Genomic DNA, 18,627 nt, shown 5'->3' with positions numbered 1-18,627 from the left:
GTTAAACTATAGTGTCCCCATCACTATAATTGAGCATTAGGACCCACACATACCACAGGGTGAGCGCCCCCTGCTGACCTCTCCAACACCTCTTCCAGCAGCAAACTAGTTTTCCCAGGAGGTCTCCCATCCAGGTACTAATCAGGCTTAACCCTGCTTAGCTTCAGTGGACAACCAGTCTTGGGCTACAGGGTTATATGGCTGTGGCTCGATCGCAGAAAGAATTAACCAAGCATTTGAATCAACAATTGTGCAATTAGAAAATAATTTCCGTGACAATAAACTAGAAAAAAAGTATTACTCTAGTATCTTATTCTGGCAGTGACCAATTGAACAATGTACATGGAACTGAACCCAGAGAAACCCATGGATTACAGCAGAAACAAAGGAAGGAAAAAGACAAGGAGTTTGAGAGGGAAAAGAATCTTCTGTGATTCTTGGTTTCATAGACATCAAGCCTTCACACAAAATCAGGAGGAAGCCGGTTATGTTCACAGGGAGCGTTGCTGTCGCACAAAAGTCTTTAAAGCAGTGGGGAGTCCATGGAAAGAGGATCATAGCAGTGTTTTATGTTCCCTTTCTTTCGCTTTCTTTTATGTCTCTTGAAAAGGCTTTTACTCTCTCTAAAATGAAACATAATTTTAAGATGTAGCAGCATTGACATATATATGTAAGTGCATTTGCACAGACGCCCACTAAAACACACCAGAACAGCCCATCATGCCTTGAAAAGACCAAATCATTTGGCAACTTTCTAGCAGTTAAAAGAATTTAAATGCATATTCATGCATTTTTTCCAGACTGAAAGAACAAAACAAGGTCGTTATAAAACCAGTCCGGGAGGTATTCCTGGAAACTGATTAGCCAGCTGAGAATCATGGATAAGATAATGGGAGATGAGCAGTAATGGTGCCAGAGTTTGGCAGGGGTGATTTAGTGTAGGCTACGTCAAACGCTGACCTCGAGAAGGATTCGTGATATGACACTAATTCACTGTACATTAGCTGAACCTTAATATCAGCATCGTGTCTGGAAACCTAGAGCTCACCCATCTAACCACATCTCAACATCATGATGCAAACAGGGGAGCTGGAAATCAAAGAAGGAATTTCAGTTGACAAGGATGTCGACGTCTCCAGCCAGTGCTATATCTATATATATATATATATAAACATACATAGATTTAATACTATTGCTCACAGATTGGGTGGGGAACAGCAGAGTTTTTTTTTATTTGTATTATTCCATCTAAATATTGCATATAAACATTGTGGTAAAAATCCAATAATTTCTCAAATGAACCTAGTTATTGTCAAGGTATTAATAATAATACTAGTATTATTAATTGTTATTATTATTATTATTATTATTACCTGACAACAACTGTGGAATAAGTTGATAAAAGGTTGGTTATTTTTAATAATAATAAAAAATAAAATAATAATAATAATAATAATAATAATAATAATAGCAGAATTTAGGCAGATTTCATCAAAACATCTTCATTTGTGTACTGAATTATTATTATTATCACTATCATTATTATTATTATTATTAACTGCTAACAACTGTAGAATAAATTGAGAAATTATGATTATTATTATTATTATTAATAATAATAATAATAATAATAAAGGCAGAATTTAGGCATATTTTATTAAAAATATCTTAATTTGTGTTCTGAAGATGAACGAAAGTCTTGCGGGTTTGGAACAACATGAGGGTGAGTAATAATGGCAATTTTCATTTTTGTGTGAACCAACCCTTAAACAATAAACACTCACAAAAAGAATTTGTGAGTACTACAAACAAACCCAAACAGTGACAAACAGACTGTGGTTTGCTTATATTGTGCATTAAGGAGAAGTTTGCAACAATTCTAAAAAAGTCCTTTCGTGTTCCCCAGATAACAGCATGGTTTGGGAAGACATATAGACAGAAAAAAAAAAAAAACAATGACAGATTTTACATTTCTGAGTAGACAATTTTTACAAAGTTCCTAAAGTTAACTAACACCACAAATCCTACTAGCTGAAGTTGAATTAACTAATAAGAACATAATTTGCCATTTCTGCTCGCGGGTCTGAAACAGATGTTCACCTGAAGATTATAAATCTAAAACAGAAAACTTTCACAAGAAACTGTTCCAGTGAGTCTTTCTCTCTCTCTGCTGCAAGAGGTTTTGTCTTGTAAAAACAGCACAAGAGGGAAAGTGAACATGCCATATGTACTGTCCATTAATCCGAACTGCTCTATAGAGCCTGCATCAGATGGCATCCTGCCAAGAAAACGCTATTAAACGAACTGCACAAACGGGGGAAGATGGGGGACTTCACTGGGGAAAAGATCTCCAACCACTGTTGCAAAGTTTTGGGGTCACTACAAGTAACGTGAGTAACTTAATCAGATTACTTTTTTCAAGTAACTAGTAAAGTAACGGATTACTTTTAAAGTTACTTTTTAAAATAAGTAATGCTAGTTACTTTGTTTTCCCATTTATTGACTGACAGCTCTCCTGTCCCCGTGTTAAGAGAAATTGAAATTGTATATGTAGAATTTAAAAAAACCCTTGTTATTAGCGACACCAGTGGCTGTTAAGAGAACTGCAGCCATCAACTATTGCTCATGCTCGCACTTGTGCACACGTAACATACAAGATACCGAATGTGATTCAATGCCCCGATATACTCAGTTCTCTTTCGTTCTTCACTAAAGTAAAAAGAAAATACATTTGCAGTGATAAACTGTTATCGAACAGTCGACACAAAATTACACTGTTAAGAAAGCTTGATTATAAAGTATGTTTGAGACTATAGACTAGATCTGGCTATGTGAGACTATAGTTTGAATGAATCCCTTTTCTTTGCATGACACACTGATATTACAGTACAGAAGAGCTCTTTCGGCATTATCATTCATTTCATGTGTCATTGAACGAAAGAGGCTATATCGGGAGCGCGAGTAAATGTCACATCCTTTTGATTTTCATGGGAAAAACGTCCTGAGCTTTTAAAGAAAACCTCAGGGAAGGACTTGTTTTTTTTAAGTTTCGTTAAAAGCTGTTCACACACTGGCAATAAAAAAAGCAATTAATACATTAAATTCTTACATATAGCCTATTTAAATGCGCTGAGTATTTAAATTAAGGAACTGTCATTCTTGTCAGCATAAACATGGCAAGCAAATTTAATAATTAATAAAACAATTTAAATAAATAAATGTTTATTTCTCCCCGACATTTTTGTAGCCAATTGTTTATTAAAATAACAGAGACGTTGGATGTAAAAAGTCTTAACAGAAAGTTATATGAAAACGTGTATCATATCACAGGCAAATATCCATTTCTTGTAATGTGAAAACCTGCTGGGCCCTCGTCCATGTTTTTTTGCATTTCCTGTATAGCAGAACATGAAGACAGAGTGCTGGTATTAAGATAATCTCTCATGTTATGTATCATATCCATGTGTCGGGATGACTGCCATGTGATCTGTGCAGCTAGTTTGTAACTGGCTCACGCGTGTCTGCAGTGGTCTTTCGGAGACCCTACCAGCATTCTTCACAATAGTACGTATGCAACATTTTGCTCCGTCGCAGCCAAAAACGGCCAGACTGAACGATATTGTGCGTCATAGCCATGAAGGCCAAAGAAACCCACTGGTTCCTCTGTTAACGCTTACAGATGCATTACAGAACAACTAAGAGGGACGATTTTACAATTGAACATGGATGTGCAATATTCATGTGGCTCTGTGTGAGCAAATTGATTAAAGATGCTGATCTATTATCCTTCAAACCCATTGAGAGCATTTCCTGAGGCACTCCTGCGAAAGGAAACCACAGGTTATCAAAGGCTAAACTAAAATCAGCATCTTTATCACATAAAAGTTAAAGGGATAGTTAACCTAAAAATGAAAATTGTCATCATTTACTCGACCTCATGTCGTTCCAAACACATATGACTTTCGTTTTTCAGTAGCAACACAAAAAGGACAAGCAATGCACCATGTCCAAGTTGCCCTTTTCCATACAATTAAGGTCATATAAAAATGACAAGACACTATTAAAGGCAGGGTAGGCGATTGGTTCCAGAAACATTTTTTGTTGCGCTGGTTGAAAGTCTTTTCACATCCTGATAGCAATCACTAAGTTAAGTGGTCTAAATGTATATACATACATACATACACACACACACATCATCATCTGTGGAAGGCGTAGGACCATAAAATGTTGGTCCAATCATTGCAATCGGTCCAATCATTGCATATGATGTCCTACCTGCCTGTCAATGTATATATTTTAATACCTCCGCCGCATACCTGCTCACGCAGACTTCACACGTCATCCGCACGTTTAATGCTATACAGAACTAGACAGACGTCAGTCACTGAGCACCGCAAACAAAACAGCAGTGGCCTTTTACAGTTCCTCCTGAACCAAAACAACCAGCTTATGCTGCGTTCACAACATATCTACTGTCATTTAAGAGAAACCTGTGACGTTACACTCGGAGCGGTTCGTCACTCCAGTTTATGTGTTTCAATGGCAACACTATCAACGCCGAAATGAATCTGCAGCAGTCAGATGGTACAGGTCAGAGCTCTTTAAGTTGTTTATGTTCATTATTATTGTAATGTTATGTGCTTTGAGACATAGTGTTTTTACGCTGTCTCTCATCTTTTGCAAGACGCTTTGCAAAATCTGCTGTACGCGAGGCTTTGAAGATGCTCTGAAGGAAGGGTGGGATCACTTGATTTCAAAGCTAACTTGTTAATACTAGCTTTTGTGAAAATTGCCCACCCTACCTTTAAAAGTATTTGCTTATATATTTTGGTATCATAATGTCAAACCCTGGCTGTATACAAGTTTAAATAGCAAGATTAAACTTCCGGCCATTATTAAAACTGCTGATTCTTTTTTTTCCTTTTTTATGTTATGGCTGATAACCAATGAAATTAACAAATTAAAATAAATTTCTAAAAAAGTTGTGGTGAAAGACAAGATTTTCAGTTAATCTTTTTTTTTTTTTACACTTTTGGTAAATTCCAACTTGTAACTATAACTAAAACTACTACAAATTGGTTTTGGTAATTGAAAAAGCTGAAATGAAATATAATAATTAGATAAAAACAACATTACATTAGGAAACATTACCTTGACAACTCAAAGTTTATGATGAAGCACTAAAGAAGTTTAAGAAGTTTAAGATGAAGTACTAAAGTCACTAAAACTGGGGAAAAAAAATCTGATGAAATTCTAAATAAAAATTATAAAACTGAAAATATATTTAAAAAAAAAATATTAATATATTAACCACTTTAATGTGGTTTTTATGATTTTTTAAATTTATTTTTAAACTGGTTTCTCATTTTGCACACAGAATGTGAGGCGGCAAAGTGTCCTTCAGATTGAACGATGTTATTGAATAAATAATCACTTGCTTCTTTATTGCTTCCTCTCTCTTTTTCACACATTTCAATTCACTTCAGCAGATCACAAATCATCAAAATCTCTCCTGCTTTCAGAGCCTCAAAGAAATTTTAACCTTCCCTGAAAAGACACACACACTCCAGTAACAAAAACACACACAAACAACAGAAAACTCAATGAACTACAATCGACCCATGCAAAAAAAAACCTAAAACAGCAAGCTTCTGTTGTGATGTGTTTTATAACCTCTGCAGATGTTGCTAAAGAGTTTTTGATTTCAGTGGAGTTGATAAAAACCTCCATCAATTAAAGCAAACCAATAATAGCATAGAAAAACAGGGCAGGACTGCCAGCTCAATGATATCATTGCATTATTCCGCTCAAATCAAACAAACCTTTCCATTCCACCCAGGGCATTGTGGGTCAGTGCGTGCTTATGAGCGCCTGTAAAAGAAAGGTAATGGGGTGGTACAGAGAACAGATCCGTATGCATGTAGGGTGGAAAAAGTTACGCAATTTCACACATCACTCTACAAGACATTTTCATGAAGTTTTAGTGTTTTAATGCATGCACTTAAGCCTCTGGTCTGCATTACAGCTGCCATACAGGATCATACTGCACATGGATGTGTCTGCTGTACACTTAATCTGAACCTTATTAGATTCAACATTCTTGGAGAGGCACGCTTTTGATTACAGGTATAAAGTCTGGTCTACCTTGCAGCATGTTTTGCCAAGAACCGACCATTTAGACAGGAAGGGGTCATCTGACCAGTCTGATAAGTAAAGATACCAACCACAGTCATTAGGTTATATTTAACAACAGAAATTGAATGATCAAATGTAAAAACAAAACACTGCTTAGTCAAGAGCAGTGAGTGATTTTCTCTTAGTTTTTTTGTTGTTTGATTAACATTTAACACAGTCAGAAGCAGGTTTATTGGGCTGCTGTCACTTTAAGAGCTGAACAGATCCAAAATATTGTTACACGCATACTTTCTTTCTCAACTGTTTACTCCACTAAGCATATCACAAGTGTCCAGTCTGTTCTTTGCAGTCGGCTTCGACCTAAAACTTAGGGTCCCTTTTGAGAGGTCTCTCCTATTGCGTAAGTAGCTTACGCTATGGGAAAACTCCTTTTCTCGAGAATATTGAAGCCAAAACCGCGCAACGCACAAAGGATGTCATGAGGACGGACACTGAGTGAGTTTTCAAATCTGCGCCACTCACCGGCAAAAGGAGGAAAACTCCTTTTCACGAGAATATTGAAGCCAAATTTTTAAAACGCAGTTCAGCTGCACAGCATACACAGATGAACGGCGAAAGCGGTCATTGGCTGTGCTGCGGCAACTGCACGAACCTATGACGGGGCAGCTCAGACGTGTAAGCCAATCAGGGCATTTCGCGCCCTGGCACATCAGAGCCCGCCAGAATGGTTGTGGCCAGAGGCTATAAATTGAGCCCATCGTCCATCAGGGACCTTAGATTAAAATCTCCTTCAGCGAATCTCCACTTCGCTGAAACTCCGGAATAAGAAGCCTTCGCCGCCGTCGACGAGCAAACCAGCGGAACAAGCCCCTGCTTCGCAGGTCTGAGGACGCCGGCTTCCTTCGCCGCCTTCAGTCCGCTGTTCTGCTAAGCCATCCGGCGCGCCGTATCCTTTCTTAGCTAGTGTGTTTGCCGTCACGACATATTCTAAAAGAGAAATTTCCCGACTGCGCCTCGTGCAGAGGCCCTCTCGTCGGTGGAGACCGTCACATCCTCTGCACTTCCTGCCTGGGCCGTGACCATGCAGAAGCTTCACTCGCCAAGTGCGGCTGCCCTGAGTGTGACCTGATGGATCTCCCCACACTGCGGGCTCGACTGGCTTATTTCGCCTATGACGACCCCGCTTCCCGCTCTCTCTCCCTTTGCTTGAGCCGTGCAAAACTGCGCCGCGCACAAAGGATGTCAGAGTGGACGGTCACGAGGACGGACACTGAGTGAGTTTTCAAATCTGCGTCACTCACCGGCAAAAGGAGGATAGAGAGTGTTTTAGTCCCGCCGAGGCCGGACCAACCTCCATTTCTCACACATTTCCCAGTCCCCTCTTTAGTTCGGACGCCTGGAAATGTCAATATTGCAGCAAATGAGCCTGTTATAAAACATGTACACCTGCAAACAAACGGCAACACAAAACATGATGACGCTCTCTTATGTGCTCACGCTAACTGAAAGCTTATGTCATTTCCCCCTGTGGCTCAGTGGAGAAATCTAAGGCTTTCGCGCCAGAGACCCGTGTTCGAATCCCGGCTCTGGCGGCAGATAAAAATGATGCTGCTCTCTTCTCTGAGCTCGCGGCCAGTTTTCTTACGTACAGAAAGCGAACCCGCACCTCGAGCCCTCCCGTTCACATGGCGGGGCTCGAGTATTTATGAGCGATTTAAACATATGAGCCCACGCCGGCCCTGCCCCCGCGTTACTCACTTGAGACAGACTTTAAAACATGAAGCTCTCTTATCTGCTCATGCTAACTGAAAGCTTATGTCATTTCCCCCTGTGGCGAAATCTAAAGCTTTAGCGCCAGAGACCCGTGTTTGAATCCCGGCTCTGGCGGCAGATAAAAATGATACTGCGCTCTTCTCTGAGCTTGCGGCCAGCTTTTTTACGTACAGAAAACGAACCTGCCCCTCGCGCCCTCCCGTTCACATGGCGGGGCTCGAGTATTTATGAGTGTTTAAACATATGAGCCCACGCCGACCCGGCCCTGCCCCCGCGTGGCTCACTTTTTACAGAGACAGACTTTATTCTCCTGTGCTTATCATGGGCGTCGGAACCATTGTACATGGGTGGGACAAGACCCACCCACTTTTTAAGAGCAATGATATTGGACCCACTTACTTTTACCGTCTTTAAATCAGCGCATTTGTCTGTTCGCTTTTCAGAGCCGCCGTCAGTCAAATCCAATTATTAGGGAATTCCCTAATAAATTAAACTTCATTTCCGCTGAATCGCTACATTATATTTCTCAATGAGCTGCAACTGACGAAAGTAACCACCCGTTGTACCCTTCAGTCAAATATTGCGTTGCAAACATCAATAACAGCTTTAAATTGTCATTGCTGGCAAATGACCATGGTATTAGCGGGATAATCCACGGATAGCTGTGCATTTAATGCACGGCGTGGAGGCAAAGAACCGCCCGACGTGAAGTGGAGTTTACTTTACTTGTTTTAATTAATAGGCACCAGAATTGCCTACATGAAATGGTATTTACTCCAGTAACATTTTTCTGGGGGAGGACCCACCCACTTTTTTTTTTTTTTTTCGACGCCCATGGTGCTTATCCACAGAGCGTCCGAAGACGGGGTTGGTCGGGCTCAACTTTGACCCCGCCTCTCATGTAATCCCTGCAAATATAAGCTGTTCCACATTCCCCAGTACTCTTCTCGGGTGGCTGGAAATGTCAATGTTGCAGTCAATGGGTACAAAACCGCAAACAGCTGTTACAAAACCGCTCACCTGCAAACAGACGCCGGTTTTATGGTGACGCAAATAAAGCACAAAAAGAGTTATTTTCTGTCTGTGTCATATGTAGGTTACGTGCCCACTACAAAGTATGCACCCCTACACACAAGCACTGTTCCCCCAGTTTCAAACTTTTCCCCAGCTCACACTGGAAGTTTAATAAACGTAGCGCGTGTGCCTACTGTGATGTATGCACCCCTACACTCAAACACTGTTTTCCACAGTCTCAAACTTTCCCCCAACTCACGCTGGAAGTTTAAAAAAAGTAGCGCGTGTGCCTGCTGTTCAACATGCACCCCTACACACATAGTGGGTATAGTGATAGACTCTACACAAATGAAAGCCCTGACTCCCTGGAAAGCGATCGACTGGTACCAGTCTGGCGTGAGTTTGGGTGTGATTTCGAGGAGAAAGGTGACGACAGACAACCTAGGTTGGGGAGCCCTCTACGAGGGCAGGCCCATCTCTGGCCTTTGGTCAAGCCCAGAGGAGCGCCTACACATAAACTGTCTGGAGATGAGAGTGGTCGCTCTATCACTCAAAGCCTTTCTCCCATATCTAAAAGACGACCACGTCCTGGTCCGAACGGTCAACATGGCAGTGGTGTCTTAAATAAATCGACAGGGCGGCCTCAGGTCTAACACCTTGCACGCCATGGCCAAGAGTCTCATTTTATGGGCTCAGCACAACCTGCGCTCGCTGAGAGCAGCGCATGTGCCAGGCATTCTTAACCAGGGTGCGGATATGCTGTCCAGAGACAATGTTCCCCCAGGGGAATGGTCTCTCCACCCTCTGACGGTTCAACTAATATGGAGCATCTTCGACGAGGCAGAGGTCAACCTCTTCGCGTCAGAAGACAACGCTCATTGCCGAAAATTTTTCTCAAAGAACACGGACACACTTGCCCACGAATGGCCGAGTCATCCGTTGTATACTTTTCCGCCGGTCACGATGCTACCTCAGGTCATCAAACGGATCAGGGAAAGCAAATGTGCAGTGCTTCTTATAGCCCCTCTCTGGAAGACCCAGCATTGGTTCTCCGAGTTGACACAACTGCTGAAACCAGCCCCATGGCCGATTCCGCTGAGGAGAGATCTCCTCACGCAGGCGAACGGGAGGATCTGGCATCCCCGTCCCGACTTGTGGGCCCTTCACGTATGGCCCCTCAACGGGTACCCGGATAGGGTGCTGAAAACCATCACTGAAGCAAAAGCGCCCTCAACCAGGCGCCTCTACACTCAGAAATGGAGGGTGTTCTCTGGCTGGTGCGCTGCTCGGAGCCTGAACCCCCACTCTTACGAGCTACCGAGTGTACTCGCCTTTTTACAAGGGCTTTTGGACGCGGGTCGCACCCCTCTAAGCTCAAAGTATATGTGGCGCCCATAACAGCATCTCACACTCTTTTGGCCGGACAATCACTAGGAAGAAACGACCTCGTTGTCCGCTTCCTTAAAGGGGCAAGGAGGCTTAACCCTCCGTGACCCCCCTCTGTGCCTATCTGGGACCTCTCCACGTTCCTGGAAGCACTGAAGGGCGCCCCGTTTCAGCCACTTCAGTCTGCTGACCTGAAGCACCTCTCGCTCAAAACCGCTCTTTTACTGGTGCTCGCCTCAGTTAAAAGAGTGATTTACACGCGCTGTCCTCGAGCGCGTCCTGTCTTGAGTTTGGACCTAACGACTGCAGAGCCGTCCTTAAGCCAAGGCATGGTTATATTCCTAAGGTGCTCTCCACTCCCTTCAGAGCACAGGTTATTTCCCTAGCAGCGCTTTCCTCACCAGAGGACGAAAGAGACACAAATTTACTCTGTCCCGTCAGGGCTCTCAGAGTGTATCTAGAGCGTAGTGCCTCGTTCAGACAGTTTTTTGTGTGCTTTGGCGGCCGCACCAAAGGTCTCGCCGTCTCAAAGCAGAGATTATCGCACTGGATAGTTGACGCTATAGCGCTGGCTTATGAATCTAAGGGCCTTCACTGCCCCTTAGGCATCAGACCTCATTCCACAAGAGGCATGGCCTCGTCTTGGGCTTGGTCAAGTGGAATACAGTTAACTAAGATAACTGTGCGGCAGCCGGCTGGGCCTCACCGTCCACATTTATCAGGTTTTACAACCTACAAGTCCCTGCTCTGTATTCAAGGGTACTTTCGATATGAAATGTTTAAGCACAAAACCCCCATAAAACTTAGGCCGGATACTTATTCGGTCCTGTTTTTAACACGAACTACGGTTCCCATATATATTTATTAGGGCTGGGTATTGACACAAATTTCACAATTCGATTCGATTTCGATTCACAAGCTTGCAATTCGCTTCGATTTCGATTATGATTCGATTTAATTCAATATTGATTATTTTGGATATCAGGTACAATACATTGCAAATTTTCTCAAGGAAAACAAATCTCTTAACTATTATTGTAAACTATGGGAGTCAGTTGTAGCCTATTGGCTTCATTAGCCTACTATAATATTGAAGGTTAAAATTAACTGATTTGTCTACAAACACTTAAAATATACTTATTTATTTTTTTAATAATAAAGTTATATGAAATTATCTAAAAATTTAAATGGTGGCTGTCATAAAAAACTTTCCAGATTTATTCAAACATGCATTAAATATTGAAGAACATAAAATTATAATGAATATGTAATATGGTGCATATATTTAACAAAATGCTCCTCTCTAGAGTTAATATTTCTAGCTGACTAACGAGTTTATGGTCACTGGATATGTTTTTTCTGAGGTAAATGTGACATTACATGACATTGTTTACTAACGTCTTTCCACGGTTGAAACACTGATTGAGCGATTGACATGATACGGACTTTGATAAGTTGTACTCTATCTTTTAACACACTTTCAGATGCTCATTCATGTTTATTTCGCGCTGTAACTGGTATTATTAAGGCGGAAGAGAAGATCACGTGCGCTCCGCGCTGCTGCTGCTCTTGAGCTGAGCCAGAGCGATCTTACACCACAGCGCCAAAACTGTATTTATGTATTTGAATTTTGTAAGAAAGTGGACGTAATTTGAAATCTGAGACTTTGTTTCATATCAATAATAACAAAGCACAAAGATTATTGTGATTTATTGGATGGGATGCGCGCAACAATGTTCCATTCATTCATCACATCAACTGAAAACAGGATGACTAATCGATTCTTGGGATTTAAGAATCGATATCGTTTCGTAAAAATGAGAATCGATTAAAATTGAGAAATCTATATTTTTTACCCAGCCCTAATATTTATACATATTATATATGTCATTATTAAGGTTTGGCCCTCATTAGGCCCACTCCTTGTTTTTTCCCTTATGAAGCCCGTCACTGACCGGCTTATTGGGTTCATACTTTACTCTTTACGGCTTCAGGCATCTTGCCTCGGGCTAATATTAGAGCGAAGTTAAGCACACACAGCGGTTTGAAGGGGGTTCCCATAGCGTAAGCTACTTACGCAATAGGAGAGACCTCTCTAAAGGGAACGTCTCGGTTACTAACGTAACCTCGGTTCCCTGAGATGAGGGAACGAGTATTGCATAACTCGCCGTGCTTGTGCTTTGATCAGGGAATCGCTTCAGTCGATTTAACCTAAGGTCCCTGACGGACGATGGGCTCAATTTATAGCCTCTGGCCACGCCCATTCTGGCGGGCTCTGACATGCCAGGGCGCGAAATGCCCTGATTTGGCTTCTGAGTCGCTTCAATATTCTCGAGAAAAGGAGTTTTCCCATAGCGTAAGCTACTTACGCAATACTCGTTCCCTCATCTCAGGGAACCGAGGTTACGTTAGTAACCGAGACGCTTTTCATAATCTTTTGAAGTATTAAAATCATGCAGTTGTTGTAAGCCACTGAAATATGCATATCGCAATAAGTGCATTTTGCGATATTCCAATCATTTTGATATAACGTGCAGTCCTATTTAAAAAAAATTTGTAACAATGTAAAAGTCTTTATTATCACTTGAATAATTTCATACATTTAAAGCATTTAAATTCGCTGGATCATCAGGCACTATGCATTTTTATTTATTATTTAACACACAATTTTTTTTATAAGAATTTCAATTAGGATACTGATAAGCCAACAATTATTTTTCATGCATTTTGTCAATAAATGTCTGATATTAAAATTCCTAATATAAATTAAAATTGTGCATCTGTAATTTAACTCCCTGAGGTCGGCGGAATATCTTTTAATTAAACCAAACCCATCACCAGAACAACAAATTGTTGTCAAAATAAGAATAAACCAACATTAGAATTTGTCCTAGCACGAACACAAAAACTTTACAATGTGTAATATCAGAAACAACACTGCATAATACAGACGTAGCCTGACATGTACACTCATATTACGTCAAACTCTGCCTTTTACTCCCTCATGTTACTCTACAACACAACTGCTTGTGCGGCCAGATTCAGAGAAAGCGTCAATAATCCTTCAGCAAATCCCTTCCACAGAAAGCTAAAACAGCCAACATCCAGATATACTTCAAAGCGAGACAGAAAGCCAGATCTGATCCAGAACGAACCATTATCTAAACACGTCGTTTGTCGACTGATACGCATGTTCGCTAAACCGCCCACTAAATGAATCCCAGACATTTTGAAAATCTGAGGTTAGTTCTGTATATTCTTCCAGAGAACCAGACCCTCAACTTTTCAAAGAGGGAACCTGCAATTTCACCCTCTCCTCTCCAAGCAAGCGTGCACGCATCCAAAACCCTGCTGCCAAGACAATCAAAGCCAAACAGCACTGCATAATCAATCAAACCGTCCAATGACAGAAATCGGTAGACATAATTACACAAATTACTGTAATTACCATAAATAATGACGAAAAAAATTCACGCCAACCACAATAATTTCCCACAAACGCATTAACAAATCACGTAACATTTAGTTCTCCTCAGTCGCCTTGATTTTGTCTCTTACAGCCAGAAAAAAAAAAAAAAAGCCCCAAATGTTACATTAGTATTCAATGTGTGGTTACGGTAGCCTCATCAAATGCTTTATAAATCACAGTCTGTGTGGCTTAAAGCCCAACCTTACAGACAGTGGATAAAACAAGCCTGAGCTAATAATCGTTCAGAGAGAGAGAGAGAGAGAGAGAGAGAGAGAGAGAGAGAGAGAGAGAGAGAGAGAGAGAGAGAGAGAGAGAGAGAGAGAGAGAGAGAGAGAGAGAGAGAGAGAGAGAGAGAGAGAGAGAGAGAGAGAGAGAGAGAATCAGAAATCAGCACACTGCCACTGTCAATTTATTAAAATATGCAACATTTCGACCCGAAGGTCTTCGTCAGGCAAACAACCAGTACATATAGCAAGGTATAATTTATATCAGCATGATCCATCACACCTGACCTAATTATTCAACTCATATTTCAGGTCATTCAAACCATATTTCTTTCTTCTGTGGAACATAAAAGAAGATATTTTGAAGAATGTTGGTAACCAAACAATTTTGGGGTTCTTATTGTATGGACAAAACAAAAAAGTAAAATAAGAAAAACACCAAACAAAAACCAAAATACAAAAACCAACAAAAAAGTAAAACCAAACATACTATAGCTAAATCACGACAGAACTGATTTCTTTACCCACTCAGGCAAACATACTTGAAACTAAATTTTGTGGCAGATGCTGAGATGGAGATTGATTTGTATATAATGCGTCTAGTTGCTCGCGCAGCAATGAAATGTGCTGTTTGTCACAAATATCTAAATAATACAGCTCTTTCAAGACAAAATATATATTTAAAAAAAAATAATTCAAAATACATTTTCACAGCCAGTGTGAAACATTTATGGTCAGTTCACCCTGGCCACTGGACAAACAAATCTGGACCTTGCATAAATCTTAGAAGCTGGTGTGTTTTTTAAAGTATATACTCCAAAAAGAAGTCATGGATGAAAAGCCCTAAAGCGCAGAAACATTTCACTGTGTGTTTACTGCCCTCTGCTGGGAAAATCTGGAACGGCCACAGAGGTGACGGGGAAAAAAACTGAATCCCAAAATCACAGGCCATTTTGTTATTAGAGGTTGGTTTCATTGAACTTGTCCAAATGTAACACTGTGTAAGGCTCTTGAGTCAGTGACAGCCCTATGAGTCAGTCACACATGGCTTTTAGCCATTTCAGTTAGTTTCCTTTAAGGAAACATTTACACACGCAAACTAATTTGGTTCAGGACCCATAGAAAACGCTGACCAAAACAAACACTCTGCAAGCACCCGAATGAGAGACAAAAAGCCTTTGGCATGTAAAGAACAGTTACTCACCAGTTGGCTGCTAACTGTTTAAGTAAAACCAGCATTATATGATTTAAGCAATCTAACCTCACTTATGTAAGAGCAGTCAGCAATTCAAATGAAAGGAATTTACTGAAGAAAACATCTGCTGCAACTCACACATCTTTTATGTTCCAACAACTTTTCCCTCATTGGAAAGTTAACCTTTTTTTCTTCTTTCTTCAATGTGATGACACTAATGGCGATTGCATGAAATGGAAATTGCAACCGGCTTTTCTTCTGTACTGTGATGTATATATCCAAGGGGGAGGGATTATTGGATGAGAAAAATGTGAAAGATTGATTGGATCATAGAAAGTGAGGCTGTAAAAGTAAATGGACGATTGTTTCATGTTGAGTGATAGGTTGCTGGAGGGGAGGGACTGAAATGTGGCGGTAAACGTCATTAGAGAAAAGATGGGGGGCTGTATCACATTAATGATCTTGATTGAAAAATAAATGATGTAAACAGACAAATAATTTATAATAAAAACTGCAACATTACATAAACAATAAGAATGGCCAATGTTTATTATAGGGCTGTCCCCTAATAGTCGACTAACATTTAGAAGAGGCTGTGTCGCAAAAATGTTATTGGTTGGTTAGTTGTAAAAAAAACAACAAAAAAAACACTTGTGGCGAATTACGCAGTCCGTGATGGACAGATTATTAACGGTTGGTGCTTGTGGTAATTACAGTGTGTCGGGCAGGAAAAACAAACGTTCGCCTATCATTCATACACCTCAAATACGGCTTATCATTTGAAACATGTAAGTAGTAGCAACTTTACTTGGCCGCTCGGTCTAACGTTAACCTAGATAAACCTGTGCTATTATTAGCCACATATACAAGTGTTTGTTCGGAGTGTGGAAGTTAAAGTATTAGCGCGCTTTACTCCATGACATGGAGGCACGATCACTTCCATTTTTCCTGATAACAGTGAAAACAACTTAAAACAATCCGTCATTTTTGCTCACACAGATAAGAGTAATGCATCATTTGAAACTGTTATTTGTGTAAACTCACAATAACAACAAAACATTGTGCTTCTGTAAAAAAGAGACAACAAACAGGATGCGCGGTCTGCCGTCTCAGTCTCCTTGAACTGGAGCACGTCCAATGAACCAAAACTCAGTGTATACTTGCCTCACAGACATGAGAAATATATCTATTGAAAGCTTGGAATGTCTACTTTTAATCAAAACAAATACTCTCTGCTTATGTAATCCGTATGAAAGAAATGCATTTCTTTCTACAGGCACGTCCACTATACTACGGAGATGGCAGCATACAGTCAACTTCATCTTTGCAGCCGACTATTTTTAAGTAACATTGTCTAGTAAATTTTCCTAATTCACCCGCCACTGGCAGGAGTAGCAAAGTGTAAATTTTGGACCCTGTGTACATCAGTGACACAATGAACAAAAGACTTACCTCAGGTTGAATGGCTTTGAACACTGGAGCATCCATAAGAGTGATCTGACCCTGCAGAAGAACACAGTAGAATATGCATCACTTATGATGGAAGACAGTGTCTTTTTTTCCCATTTATTTTAATTTTATATTAAAGGTAAAGCATTTCACTTATTGATTTTTTTTTTTTTTTTTTTTTTTTCAGGTCAGTGTCTCCAGATTTGAAATAGACCTTTGAAATGTTTTGCATAAGTATTTATTACAGTAGAGTTTCTGGATTTATTGGCTTATTTGAAACAAGACGCTGTCTCGACTTCGCTATCCATCCTTACACGACTAACAGACACATGAATAATAAATCATCTTTTGTCCAATGCTCAGTTGCCATTCACAAGACATTTTTCATGCTTGTATGAATGTCGTGCGTGTGGGATCACCGTGGAGAGTATGTGTGCATAAATAAAACACACGTCTTCAGTGCAGTCTTGAGACTGAGACTGGGATGATGTCCTGTATATAGGCTAATGGGCTGGGTCATCAATAAATAAAGCACAGAAAGAAACTCTGTACCCCAGATTCAGGCAGACGTGTGCAGAATCAGGTCATCGCATTTACATCAGGTGTACTATGGCTCAAAAACACAGAGCGTCCCCTGGTGACACTGAGATATATCACAGGAATTACACTGTTTCCACCGTTAACATAAGCTTTGCTTGTTTTGGACATCTGACTAGAATCTAGAATCTTTTGCCTGTTGTAGCAGGTCAACAATAGGTTAGGTAAAAATATTGATTTTATCTTAATTTGTTAAATCTGATATTGGGGATTTTTTGGGGGAAATTTCTAAATCAAAATGAACATTATTTTTAGTGCACCTCCCATCCAGCAGATGGCGCAGAATGAGTTGCAGATCATGAGAGCTGACTTATTGGTTTTACAAGATGGGTTGTTGTGCTCTAAATTCTGTAAAAATTCTTGCCACTCTTTAAAAATAAATGGTGGTGTGCAACTTTCTCCAAGCAACCCCCTTGTGTTATGTTTTCCTGCCCATCGACCTCTCAAATCGAATCAAAATCAAACTGAATCGAGAGCTTGCAAGTCAAAATTGAATCACATCAGTGATATATAGCCCTATTCAGTACTTTGACCTGTATTAAACTACGCCTTTTGTCACGTTAAGCGATTAGCCAATCATAACCGAGACTATTTACATATAGAAGTCTTAAAGGTACAGTAGCAAAAACAGTCCGTTTGATTTAATTCTGGGGGTCATAAAGAAGGTGGTAAATGATCATGAAAAACCTAATTATGAGGTTTGTGGTTGAAGAAGCTTTGAGCAACATTATAAATGGACTTCAGGGAGAAATACAAAACAGACTGTTGCAGTATTAGAGCAAGTATAAGTCAACAAGTGGCTGTGTATCTTTTCCTCAAGATCTTAAGAGAGTTCAGCTGGGAGTTTAGTCTGAGTCCTTGAATTACCAGAGAGAGGAGAGTTTGATAGCCTCGCTCGGATTCTGGTGTTTAATTCAAACTCTAGGAGAGCATTGGGCCCGCAAGAATGTCTGCCAAATGACCATTAATCATTACTGAAACTGTGCTGAAGTATTTACTCCTCTCTGTCAGTGCTCATATCTCCTCCCCCTTCATCTCTTTCTGTTTTCCATGTGTTTTTCTTGTGATCCTTTGGCTCGGTTTACATCTGGTACCGGGACCACTGCTACAAATCACAGGGGAACATTATTTGTCTGGGATAAACTGAGTTATTGGATCAAAAATCGCATTTAGCACTGCCCACTTGTGATTGGACAGCCTGAGGATGTTCACCATAAAAAATTCTAAATCATTATCAAAAAAGTTCAAATGAAAAATCATTATTTCAAATTCTTTGTTTTCTTCCATTTTTGGGTAAAATATTATTTTAACCAGGCCAGTTGATTAAAACTTTAATGAAACCTGTTGTTTCCCCGTTCAATATTACAATATAATAATAAACAAAT

The 18,627-nt window shown here is 40.3% G+C and overlaps 1 protein-coding gene across 5 annotated transcripts in view; it reads right to left on the bottom strand.

Moving 5' to 3' along the window:
* ralgps2 (Ral GEF with PH domain and SH3 binding motif 2) overlaps positions 1 to 18,627 on the bottom strand; it is a 138,335-nt gene that overhangs the window by 67,510 nt on the left and 52,198 nt on the right. For all 5 annotated transcript variants that reach the window (XM_084433356.1, XM_084433359.1, XM_084433357.1 and 2 more), the window contains one exon: positions 16,649 to 16,699. In XM_084433356.1, the coding sequence (XP_084289482.1) occupies positions 16,649 to 16,699 (51 nt within the window). The remainder of the gene's footprint in view (positions 1 to 16,648; positions 16,700 to 18,627) is intronic.

The sequence above is a fragment of the Rutilus rutilus genome (genome assembly GCF_951802725.1).
Source record: "Rutilus rutilus genome assembly, chromosome: 15".
Taxonomy (NCBI): domain Eukaryota; kingdom Metazoa; phylum Chordata; class Actinopteri; order Cypriniformes; family Leuciscidae; genus Rutilus; species Rutilus rutilus.
This window is presented reverse-complemented; position numbering and strand designations above follow the sequence as displayed.